This window comes from Notolepis coatsorum, assembly GCF_963971535.1.
Source record: "Notolepis coatsorum genome assembly, chromosome: 17".
Taxonomy (NCBI): Eukaryota; Metazoa; Chordata; class Actinopteri; order Aulopiformes; family Paralepididae; genus Notolepis; species Notolepis coatsorum.
This window is the reverse complement of record NC_140181.1, coordinates 71,765,591-71,779,193: the sequence shown is the minus strand read 5'-3', so window position 1 is coordinate 71,779,193 and position 13,603 is coordinate 71,765,591. Positions and strand designations below refer to the sequence as shown.

Genomic DNA, 13,603 nt, shown 5'->3' with positions numbered 1-13,603 from the left:
AATTCTTCAAGACAATTCAAAATGACGCTCAGTAGTGTGTGTGGGGCCTCCATGTGTCTGTATGCACTCCCTACAACATCTGGGCATGCTCCTGATGAGACAACGGATGTTCTCCTGAGGGATCTCCTCTCAGACATGGATCAGGGCAACTCTGGACAGTCTGTGGTGCGACGTGGCGTCAGTGGATGGAACGAGACATGATGTCCCAGAGGTGCTCGATTGGATTCAGGTCTGGGGAACGGGCAGGCCAGTCCATAGCATCAATGCTTTCGTCATGCAGAAACTGCTGACACACTCCAGCCACATGAGGCCGAGCATTGTCATGCATGAGAAGGAACCCAGGGCCCACTGCACCAGCATATGGTCTGACAATGGGTCTGAGGATCTCATCCCGGTACCTAATGGCAGTCATGGTACCTCTGGCCCTTCAAGGAGATGCCTCCCCAGACCATCACTGACCCGCCGCCAAACCGGTCATGCTGGAGGATGTTGCAGGCAGCAGAACGTTCTCCACGGCGTCTCCAGACTCTGTCACATGTGCTCAGTGTGAACCTGCTCTCATCCGTGAAGAGCACAGGGTGCCAAAGGCGAATCTGCCAATCCTGGTGTTCTCTGGCAAATGCCAATCGGGCTGCACGGTGTTGGGCTGTGAGCACAGGCCCCACTTGTGGACGTTGGGCCCTCATACCACCCTCATTGAGTCTGCTTCTCACAGTTTGAGCAGAAACATGCACATTAGTGGCCTGCTGGAGGTTGTTTTGTAGGGCTCTGGCAGTGCTCCTCCTGTTCCTCCTTGCACAAAGGACCAGATAGCGGTCCTGCTGCTGGGTTGTTGTCCTCCTACGGCCCCCTCCACATCTCCTGGTGTACTGGCCTGTCTCCTGGTATCTCCTCCAAGCTCTTGACACTGTGCTGGGAGACACAGCAAACCTTCTTGCCACAGCGCACATTGATGTGCCATCCTGGATGAGCTGCACTACCTGAGCAACTTATGTGGGTTGCAGACACCGCCTCATGCTACCTCTAGTGGTGAGGGCACTGGCAAAAGTAACCAAATATCTGCCAGAAAGGATGAGGACAGGGAAATGGTCTGTGGCCACCACCTACAGCACCATTTCTTTATAGGGGTTGTCTTGCAAATTGCCTCTCATTTCCACCTGTTATCTGTTCCATTTGCACAACAGCAGGTGAACTTGATTCACAATCAGTGTTGCTTCCTAACTGGACAGGTTGATATCCCAGAAGTGTGATTGACTTGGAGTTACATTGTAATAATTATGTGTTCCCTTTATTTTTTTGAGCAGTGTACATTATTTAAAATCATATAGCCATGGTACACAGGGCTGGTGTAGGTACCAGATATGTTCGGTCAGTTTGGGGTGCATTTTTCAGTTGAGTCGCATAGCAAACGTCGGACATTTATCACGCTGTATCAAAGATCATTGGCTGTACGTGGCCTCACAACGATAGCGTCAAATCTGTCATCGAGTGACTGAACTAGCTGACATTTCTACAACAAGATATGAGAAATAAACACTGTTTGTCTTTATCACTTGAGTTTGTGTTAAAATAGCACAAGTCCACAAGCACAAAGAAACCCCTAGATTTTGAGTCAATGGCCCCACTGTTGTGCTTTTCTGCTAGCTTGCTAACGTGAACTAATTGGCTAGCTTGCCCATGACAGCAAGCTATGTTTTGTGTCTGTGTATTATACGTAGCTTGTATAGTGGTGTTGCCTAATCTATTTCTGACTGACACTTTTGCTGTGAAGCCACGTACACTCAAAAACGGACCCAAAATGATCAGCCAGGCTGAACATATTCAGTACCTACACCGGCTATAGCTATGGGCAGGGGTGGGCTTTAGCCCAACCAAATGTGTGTCTTGCCCACCCAATCAAAAGTTAAGAAAAATAATTGTTCAGCCAATGGAATAATAGCACAGAAAAATAAAACTTACCATTTCTAACTTCTGATTGGGTGGGCAGCAGCCTACAGCCCGCCTCCAAAGTCTCTCCTCTGTTCTCTGTCTGTGTACAGTAGAGCTGCTGCAGGAGGGCACAACTTCCCCAAGCCTGCCACACAGATGCAATCATATAGTATTTTTATGATGGGATGTTTCTACTATAGGCTGTTTTTATTTCAGATAAGACCACAGCCCACATATTTTTGTTATGAGTGCCAATACGACATCTCAAAATAATGGTCTCACAGCTCACATCTTTGAACAAAATGTAGCATGACATGGTAATAGCATAACATTCATTGTGATCTCAAAGGTTAGTTTCATACGATACCATTAATATAATGAGACGGAATGGTGGAATACATGTTAATGTTAGCTAGGTAGCTACCAGTGGTAACCTTAGCAGAGAAGGCTGGCAATTCTAACATCCAACCACTACAACATTATCTTATTATAGGGTGGCTACGTGGCGTAGTGGGCAAGGCGCTCGCCACGAATGCGGAGACGCTGGGCTCGCTCCACATTGCTTTCAGTTTAGCTGGTCGTTCATACTAATACACATTGGCCGTATTAGGGGGTGGGAAACTGATGGGTGGGGATTGGGCGTTGTGGACAGCGACTCCTACAGGTCGGTTGGTGCGCCTGCGCAGTAGAATCAGGAAGTGTCGGGGGCAGCGTGAGCCTCCCACGCGTTACTCCTCGCCACTGAGAGATCAAGCTGCGCAGGTGAAAAGATGCGACTGCTGTTACCTCAAGTACCGGAGGGGACTTGTGCTATGTATGACTTAGTCCACATTGCAGCCGGCTTGTGGGAGGCAAGAAACAGCGTTCGTGACAGGGGAGGGTTGAATTGGATGAAAAAAACATTATCTTATTATAATTAGCTAGCTAACATCAGCAACATATTTTTCATCTCGTTAACCCATCTTACCGTGAGATAGGTCTCTGTGCTCCAGGCAACTTCAAGGAAGCAAAAGGGTGGAGCGGCTAGGTGGCGCAGTGGGCAAGGCGCTCGCCACCAACGCAGGACATGCTGGGTTCGGGCCCAGCTCTCGGCGTTGCTACCAGCTTGGCTGGTCGTTCATACTAATACAATTGGGGGGTGGGAAGCTGGTGGGTGGGGATTGGACGTTGTGGACAGCGACTCCTACAGGTCGGTTGGTGCGCCTGCGCAGTAGAATCAGGAAGCGACGGGGGCGGCGTGTCCCTCCCACGCAGACCCTCGCCGCTGAGAGATCGCGCTGTGCAGGTGAAAAGATGCGATGGCTGCCTCCTCGAGTACCGGAGGGGACACGTGATGCAAGGCTTCGTCCACATTGCAGCCGGCTTGTGGGAAGCATGGCCTAACAACGTTCGAGACAGGGGAGGGTAGAATTGGACGATACGAAATTGGGGAAGGGAGAAAAATAGAAAATGGGGAGAAAAAGTAGATAAAAAAAATAAAAAGGAAGCAAAAGGGTTACATAGCATGAATTAGATAGATAATGGTCAGGACCAAAACTGCATTGATTTATCTATAGAAAGATGATGGCATTTGCTATTGGTTCCTTTCCTATGAGGTCTCTGGAGCCCACCACCCACATATTTGCATGTTAGCTCAACGTTTAGTTAGCGCCACCCACTTATTTGCATGTTAGCTAAAAATGTATTCATCTAAATGTTTAGTTTGTTGACAAACTAAAGTTTGTTGACATTTAACTAAAGATTTAGCCTTGCAATCTCAACATTACATTTAGTTCAATATTTAGCTTGGCAATCTCAACATTTAAATTTAGTTTCAATATTTAGTTTGACAGGTTACACATTTAGCTAAATATTTTGTTAGGCATTGTCTAAATTAGGTGTCATTAGGAACATTAACATTTAGCCATCATATTATGATATAATAAATATATATAAAGTGTAAATTGTTATAACATAAATGTCACATTTACCGTAAATGTGAGGGAAAAGTTAAGTGGTGAAACTGCGCTGTTATTTTCGACACGTTACAATTTGTAAAATTTTACATCCGGCGCCCATTATTCCCATTTGATGGGTTGGCTGCGTGTCGTGAATCAGGGGTGGGGATGTGGACAGACCGCTGGACCACTCTGAGCAATCAGTGTGAAGTCTGTGGTGAGCCTCGGTGCCCCTGTGGAGTGAGACGAGGACCCAGCACGGCAGTTAAGGTGGGAGGGATAAGGCTCTTGTGGTGTATAGTGTGTGTGTGTGTGTGCGTGTGTACGTGTATGTGATTTAATGGGAGTATTTTTCATAATTGCAAATAGCAGTGTGTTGCTTGTGTGTGTATATGTGTGTGATAAAATGTTTATGTTCCTTTGCCTGTTTGTAATGTGTGTGGATATAGATAAATCATTCATGCATGCAGTGCATGTGTCTGTCTGCGTGTACGTGGTGAATGTTGCAATAATTTATGCTGCGTACCGACCCCCACACACATACACATTACAAACCATGACCCCTCGATTATGTCTAGCTTGACGGCCTGTTGGCCCAGTTTTCATTTGTGCTAAACGGTCTGTCTGCTCCACCGCACGTCTGTCGAGAATGAAGTCCTCAATGACGACGGCAACCCGTCCGCACGCCTCTCTCTCTCGCACGCCGGCCTCTCTCTCGCACCGCAGCCGGTAAAGTGGTGGAGTGGAGTCCACTGGGAACACGGCAGGTGGTCGACTTCCAAGGAAGTGTCGTTTAAGAGAGGAAGGTGACGTGGTGTAGTTAGTAGACCGTGGTGCAAGGAGGACAACGGCACATCCTGGCCCCTATTGACCTGACCAAGATCCAACAAGATTGAGATGTAAGAGCAGAGAAAGAAATGACGGTTTAATGCAGGTTCTCTCTTTTCTTCTTTTTTCAATCTTTACATGGCTTATGGATATCCATTATCCATCAAAAAGGGAGTATATTACCTTGATAAAATATTACAGAATCTATGTAATATTGAATCCGAGTCTGAGGCTGAGCCTATGTCTGTATGACAACATCTACATTCACAACATTCATTTGCACATTATAAGACAAGATAAGATATTCCTTTATTCATCCCCTTGGGGGAAATTCAGCGTCATAGCAGCATGGGGGGAGGGGCGGTACAGGTATGGGCATGGTAATATATACTATATTATACGAGTTGACTATATCCTTACTATTGATTTTAGATTGTACATTTTTATCCACTGTGAATTGTTACTGAGTTTTACTACAAATGTTATTATTAAGGAGTTTTACCGCTTTTATTGTTATTCTTCACCATGTCCTTTTTTTTCAACACAGTCTAGGGCGGTTGCACAGGGGAAGCGCTTCGCTGCACTGTACAAATGTACGTGTCGAATAAACCTTGGAACACACCAAACGTGACTCACTACTCATCTGCAGGAGTGATCCGTCTCATGGACCTACGAGGATCAACTGACCGTCGAGTGTAGCCTATATTTCGCCTAGCGAAACTTGGGCAAAACAATAACATTCCACTTCATATAAAAATGGGAATCGCTGGAATAAGACGCGTAGGTGGGGAAGTGTGCGTCAGTCTGTGACTGTAGACAACGCTGTGTATATAGACAAATGATTCGATGGCAAACATGGTCAGTGCTCCTGTAAACAGAATGGTAATGACAAGGCAAGACTTGGGGTTGGGGGGGGGGGGGGGGGGGGTCGCAACAGAACATGTTTACAGACATCTGACATGGTACGTGAACGGGTACGACTTGGCGACGGTTCGACCCCGAGTTCTTCGTGAAATACGAACGCCCGCTGTGGTGACACAACATAAGCATCCGCGTCATTTCACTTGTCGGCGGGGGCGAAGGGCCCCACTTGACCCTTTCACTACCACACTACCAAATGGTTAACCCTTTCACTGCGACAATACAGAAGGTTAACCCTTTCACTGCCACACGACAAAGGGGTAACCCTTTCACTACCACACCACAGAAGGTTAACCCTTTCACTACCACACCACAGAAGGTTAACCCTTTCACTACCACACTACAGACGGTTAACCGTCTGTAGTGTGGTAGTGAAAGGTTAACCTTCTGTAGTGTGGTAGTGAAAGGGTTAAGTAATCATCGAGAACGAAGAAGCAGACGAGTCAAGTAGAAATTATGGACGTGTTTGACGAACTGCAATGCATTTCAGCACATCTGTGACTCTGTATGCTAATCCAAATATGTCTATGTATGCAAATCTACCTACTGTTGAATATCTGTGTATAATTTTGTCTTTTATTTTGATTTAATAATAATAAACTTTATTTGTATAGCACCTTTCATACAAAAATGTCAGCTCAATGTGCTTCACAGCAGTAAAAGAAAAAAGACAGGCATAAAATGAGCACAGAATTGGCATAAAATTTTAAAAGAATTTACAATAAATGCAGACATAAAATAAGTATAAAATAGATAGCAGCAGCGGGCGGCTGGGTGGCGCAGCAGAGATTGCGCTCGTCACCAATGCAAGAGACTCCGGTCTCGAATCCGGGTGTCAGCATTGCCTCCGGCTTGGGCCGGCCGTCATACTGGCTCAATTGGCAGAGCCAGCGGGTGGAAGTCGATGGGTGGTAATCTGGACGTTGTGGACAGCGACTCCTACAGGTCGGTTGGGGGACGCCTGCACAGCAGAGACAGGAAATAGCGGGGATAGTGTGAGCCTCCCACACGTTACACCTCGCCAATGAGAGTCCGCGCTGGCAGGTGAAAAGATGTGACAGGCTGCCTCCTCGTGTACCGGAGGGGACGCCTGTTATTTTTCTACAACGGAGTTCGGCGATTTGCGAATCTGATTGGCCAGTGTCATTTCTGGTCATGTGACGCGTACGCCCAATCGTGGGACCGCAAGTTTCTACACTGGTTAGGCTTAGGCGCTCGTTCGAAGTCGGTTAAGGTTAGAGTTTGTCTTAGAGCATGGCGATAGAACGCCTGCCCTGATTCCGACGGTTAAGCTTAGGCACTCTTTCGAAGTTGGTTAAGGTTAGAGTTTGTGGCGATAGAACGCCAGGTGCTTTGCAGGCTGTTCGCCGCGGAAATGGGCAAAGACACAGCTCGTCACGCTATTGGGTGCACATGTCACATGACCAGAAACGTCAGTGGCCAATCAGATTCGCAAATCGCCGAACTCCGTTGTAGAAAAATAGGACGCGGAGGGGACACGTGATGCAAGGCTTCTATCCTCCCTACAACCGACCAGTGGGGGGCATAGTCGAGCAACGTTCAAGACAGGGGAGGGGAGAATTGGAAACACGAAATTGGGATGGGAGAAAAATAAGGAGAAAAAGTGGATTAAAAAAAATAGATAGCAGCAAAATAGACAGAGTCGAGGTAAGGCATAGAACATTAAATCACATCGTTTTTCATATTAGGATCTAACATCTTAACACTTTCTGCGCCAATAACATATATACTCGTTATTGCCCGCCAGCGGTTAAGTGCCAATAACAAATACACTCTCACGGCCCTCTGTGTTATCATTGGAACTCATTCTGAGACCCTGAGAGTGCAATGCCGGCCGAATCCTGCTAGGTGGCAGTATCGCCTACCCTTTGAAACCTTATTTCACACTGTGTGTTACACTTTATATGGTCCGGGCGGAGAATTTGGACCCAGGCAAGTGAAACACTTCATCCGAGCACCTTGGAATGCCTTCAGCACACTTGATGCATATTTTGTGCCATTTCATGTCAGGGACCCGATGGACATCAATACTGGAAATCGCGATCAGACAATTGGAATATTCTTTTTGCAATACCTCCTATCAATGGTAAGGACTGTATGACATCAATCCTACTTTGATCCAACAATGATTTCACATCGATCGCAACGATCAACGTATGTAGTATTCAAAACGTATGCCGCTGCTGACGATCAGAGCATCACAAAACGACCCCCCCCTTTGATGCCTTCATGATGAAACATAATACCTATTATATACCTTTGATTTTGAAATAATATCGTGTCCAGGCGAGAAACGCAAACGACTTTCGCAAAATGCACACAGCGCTCCATAACTCAGCTTCCAGGAATTAGCCCGGATCACTCTGAAACTATACAATATTCACCACGGGATAACATGCGAACGTATACATGAAAGAATTTACTCTTTTTTACATGTTGGACGAGAGATAGTGACTGTCAAATGACCCATAGTATTGTCTCCATAGCTATAATATAGAATATAGATATAGCTTTGCAAACATCGTGACGCACGGTTAAAATGCCTATCTTTTAGCGTGGCCCATTGCCTACAGGGATGAGGGTAATCGCTGGCGCTGAATGAGTTAATAGGCCTCTTTGTTTACGTTTGATTATGATACTAGGATAAATCTGACAATACATAATGACAAAAGGGTCAAATAGAATAGACAAGAGTAAAATAATGCAATAGTGCAATACACTTTTTATAAAAAAAGCCCTCATTTACAATACAATAATCACAGTGCTGATGTAATGAGTCTAGGCGGCACAGTGCATAAGAGGTTGTTGTAAGATAAAATTAGCATAGAACTGACACATGAATTTGACAGGAAGTGCATAACAATAGGCAGAATGAAATAGTGCAGCTGATTGTCTTCTATATTATCTTATAATGTTGCACGTATCAACGTATCAATTAATTCAGAAACATTCAAATTATCAAAAATATTAACTGCATTAAAATTATCCAAAATATTAACATTTAAAGAGTTGACCTCCCCAATATCTCATTTAAACGCCTGAGCAGGGGCACCAGGGTGGCGCACCACGTAACGCACTGTGGTGCAACGCGGCCGTCCCGAGTTCGACTCCCGGACCCGGCAACCTTTGCCGCATGTCTTCCCCCATATCTCCTCCCGTTCTTCCTCTCTACCGGACTTGTCCAATAAAGCCAATAAAAATCTACCAAAAACATAATCTTAAAGGAACACTCCAACATTTTGGGAAATTAGCTTATTTGCCATCTACCCTTGAGTTAGACAAGAAGATACATACCCTTTTCTTCTCTGTGCAATGTGCATGCATTAGGAGTAGGAAGACGTTGGGAACTAGGCTAATGGAGGAACCTACTGACTGACGCTAAGCTATGCTAACGGTGCACGTCTTCCTACTCCTATGCATGCACAGAGAAGAAAAAGGTATGTATCTTAACACTCCAACATTTTGGGAATCCGGAGTTAGACAAGAATATACATACCTTTTTCTTCTCTGTGCATGCAGTAGGAGTAGGAAGACATTGGGAACTAGGCTAATGGAGGAACCTACTTCCAGTGACTGACGCTAAGCTAGGCTAACGGTCCGCGTCTTCCTACTCCTACTGCATGCACAGAGAAGAAAAAGGTATGTATCTTCTTGTCTAACTCCAGGGTAGATGGCAAATAAGCTAATTTCCCAAAATGTTGGAGTGTTCCTTTAAATGCCTGAGCAAAGATATAAGAGATTTAAGCTGTCTTTTGAAGATATTTTAACGAGTTGGCTTCCCTGATGTTTTTGGGCAGTTTGTTCATTTACTAGGTCTGTATTACCGTGTTTTACTTGGCTTATATGGTATGTGTTTACATGTCCTGTGCTATATACAGTACTGTATGTAATGTATAATTTTGTGACTTGTTGACATGTGTCTCGGCACGAACCACAAGTCAAATCCCTTGTACACGCAATGAACGCAGGGAATTAATTACAATCTGATAGTACAGTATATCTGCCGACCCTCGACAGACTCACAATACATCACCCTTTAGTGAACACGCTGCGCTAGGAAAATCCCATATCAGTGGGACCATTGTCTATATAATTCAGTCAATTCTGGGTTTTTTTAGACAAAGGGGGAAAAGTTCTTGGTTTTTTGGTTTTAATTACAAGCTGTATTTTTACAGCGACAGTGGGCAAGGGCTCAACACTGACACAGCAGCACAGGAATGTTTATTTGCTGCAGTTTAGGAGCCGAGTGGCTTGCAGGAACTATGACACATTCCTGTGTCACTCTCACAGACACACTCGGCTACCCATGTTCACACAGACACACACGCACACCTTTTCCTCCTCACACATCCTACACACACACTTTAAATATGGCACCTAGGGAATTTGTAAGTGTCTCCAAACCTGATATTATCGACATTGTGAGGAGGAGTGTGATATGACTGTAGAGATTGCTACTTCCCTACAGTATATTTCATTTGGCCCTTTTCCACCGTCAGAACTTGCCATGTCAACCCACGCTGTCAAACCGAGCTCACTGGTTCCAAAATTGTTTCCATGGTAAACGGGGAGGTTCTATGTGAGGTTCTCAGAACTACATTTCAGGGACGCTCAGGAGGTGCTACTGAACCTGAGTTCCCGTCGGGGGCGGAGCTAGCAGTGCTCTCCGTTGTGAGAAACGTGTCGCCACATCCGTAAACAGGCAGCTAGCTGGGGGTTGAAAGTTCATCATTTAAATCCCAGCGCGAACAAAATATAATTTTTTTTTGCTTACTACGTTGTATGCCACATGACACAGGTGGTGCAACTGTTGCTTTATGTTGTTCATGGGTCTTGAAGTTTGGAAAAGGAACCAAGAACCCATCTCTGAACATTCATATAGTTTCCTCAAGTTCCTTTGACAATGAAAAGTGTCAATAGATGCTCATACAGCAGTGACTCTTATTCACTGCATAGGGGATCCCTGCCCACGAAGAATGTATGTGCATGCACATGTGCGTGTATAAGTGTGTCATGTGTGTATCTGTAAGCATGTGTGTGTCTGCATATGTATGTATCTGTGTGCGTACATGTGTGTGTGTGTGTGCATGTGATTGCATACAGTACCTCTCCATTACAGAGTCCTTCATCAGTCCTATCCATACATCAGACCGAGAATATGTCAATCGCACTGAATATTGATGGACACGCCTCTAATTTGGTCACACCACGCCCATTTTGGGGGAAAACACCTATGGGAATAAACAGGGATTAGATGTTGTTTGTTCATAGACTACAATTGTATGACAAAACACACTTTAGACAATAGTTGTCCATTAATAATCATTACCGCTTAGTTTTGGTCACTTGGAAATTCATAAGCAATTAATATGAAATGACCAGGTAGGGAACTGAGGAAATATCCTGCAGCTGACTGGGGAAATAGGCCTGAAAACAGATGAAACCTAACTCTTCATCTGTGTTTACCCTGCGATGACACGTCAAAATGGCCACTGTGAAATGGGTCTATTACCCTTGGCATCTGGCAGCCGAAGCCGGTAAAGAAGACATTTCCCTTGGCAACTGTGTTTTAAAGCAGTGACAGAGGGGACAGCAAACCACAGGAGCCACACATCTTCCAATCTGCATGCATACTCACCGCTTGCATAACAGAACCGCCCCAATCCTTCTCCCTTGACACACATGCTCACTCTCTCCCTAGACACACATGCCCTCTCTCTCCCTAGACGCACATGCTCTCTCTCAGCTCTCTCACACTCACACACACACACACACACACACACACAGTCCTGGCTTGTGCTCCCACCCACATCTCTTCTCTTCTGCAATACTCACCCAGTTTACTCTGTAGGCTAATCACTTCCAGAACCAGAGCTATCGTGGCATCTGTGCCAGCAGCCTTTCAATACCTTTTGCACGGTTGCACCCCAAACATCTTCTCCAGCCTTTGGCCCCTTGCAGGATATTATTGTGTGAGTGATACATCATGAGCCGCATGGAAGGAGTTGGCTATAGAGGAGAGTTAGCAAGGAACATTACGAACAAATCTGTCTAATGTATTAACATTAAACGCTGCATATTGTTGGCACGGGAAGCCAGTCCAAAGTGCCAAACTGAATTCATCAGGGTTAATGTTAATGCATATCGCATTGCATGTGATGCTGGCTGCACACTTACCAAGGGGCACACGGAGAACGCTGACATCATAGACGAGAAAATGTTGACATCTAGTGGACCGTTGGGCAAATTACAAACGTGACGTGGTATATATAGTAATTAACTAATTCGCTTTACTCTTATGGATACAATCTGTACAACATATAATCCAGTATATTGCACAAAATGGACAGATACAGAGATCTACCAGTGCCAACAACTGGACGTGTGACGCTCCTGCTCGCTCTTTTCAACCCTTCTATCCACGATGGTGAGTGTGAGTAGTTGAAAGAAAGTAGTTGAGCGAAAGTATCCTATACGTCCCATGTACGCAACTACCGGTGTCTGCTCATCACACTACAATACTTGAACATTTTCATTATCATTTATGTCATTGGGGGGCGTGGCTAACGTACCTAACACAAGCTTAAACTGGGTAAAGATGTGACTGAACAATGTCAAAGGCAGATTGCAAGAACTCCATCGTTTGCACAACACTGGGAGATGAGCAATAAATTACCGTGTCATCAGCATAGAAATGGTAAGCAGCATTAGACAGGTTGATACAAAGATCATTAACATATAGAGAACAGTAGAGGTCCCAGTACGGAACCTTGTGGTACACCCTTAACTTAAGTACAGGGAGGAAAGAGGATGAAAAACCAGCAGACTGTACACACTGTGATCTACCTGTCAGGTCATTTGAAAACCACTCTACAGCCTGTCTAGATAAACCAGTTTTATGTAGACAGTACACTTTGATAACATGGCATGGGTAGGTAGACAACATCGATTGATTGATTGATTGATTGATTGAAAACTTTATGAACAGATTGCAGAATGGGTACAATACAAATACAGTATGGATCAATAGACACAATTGTTAAGGGGATGCAGACCAGAGAAAGACTTTCGTCTTGTTTCGCAATTAATATCGGCAACGTTAGCACTTAACAGTTATGTTGTGTGATAAAAGTGACTTTAGTGCCCAGTAGGTGTGGTGGCCACAAAGAACACTAGGGACATTTGTCAGGTTAATGTGCAGTTAAATTACGGATTATTACAGAATACTAGGATAAGGTCTTCCCTATAGGTAATTGGTGTGACAGATTCAGATTCCTTTATTTTCACATATTTCAGTACCTACCTTACAGAAAGAGTGCAATTATATTGGTTGTGGTCCCTCGACTATAGCAGCTTCCAATAATATAAATATAATAAAAGATGACAGTTCTAAAAAGTGTGCAGTGCAGATAACAGGATGTAGATACTATACAAATGAAACAATATGGCTATGTACAGTTAAAACAAAAAAGTATGTTGTGTGATGTGCAATGAACAATGTGCAAATTTTTAGCAGTGTGTAATGTGCAATGTGCACATTGTAAATGCAATGTGCAATAAGTGTCCTCGCCCAATTTAGCTACATTGCGTTAACTGAGCCCTTCAAAAGTCCCATTAAATTTGTTTTGCAGCCCATGTATTTCATGTTTTAAAATCAATCCAAATAGCTTGGAGTGTGAATGTGGTACATCACCAGAAAGTACTCCTCTACTGTCTTCAACTATGAATAGACAATACCCTTATTAACTTACAATCTTTAGATAATAAAGTACGCCTCTGTCTTTAACTATGAATGGCCAACACTCTTCACCATCTTTAGATGATAAAGTTTGAAAACGTCAAACAGAACTTATATTGTTCTTCATCTGAGGTACAACATTTGTATCCATTGCCAACAGACTAAGAAGAGGAGGAATAACGGCCGTGCCAAGAAGGGACGTGGGCATGTCCAGCCTATCCGTTGCACA

The 13,603-nt window shown here is 44.5% G+C and overlaps 1 protein-coding gene across 1 annotated transcript in view; it reads left to right on the top strand.

Annotated features, from left to right (window-relative positions):
* Window positions 1-476: 476 nt before the first annotated feature.
* The window catches only part of rps26 (ribosomal protein S26), a gene marked incomplete at both ends in the record, with an annotated part of 37,074 nt that continues 23,947 nt past the window's right edge, over window positions 477-13,603 (top strand). Inside the window, 2 exon segments of the mRNA XM_084333492.1 lie at window positions 477-752; window positions 13,535-13,601. Of these exon segments, the coding sequence (XP_084189618.1) occupies window positions 477-752; window positions 13,535-13,601 (343 nt within the window).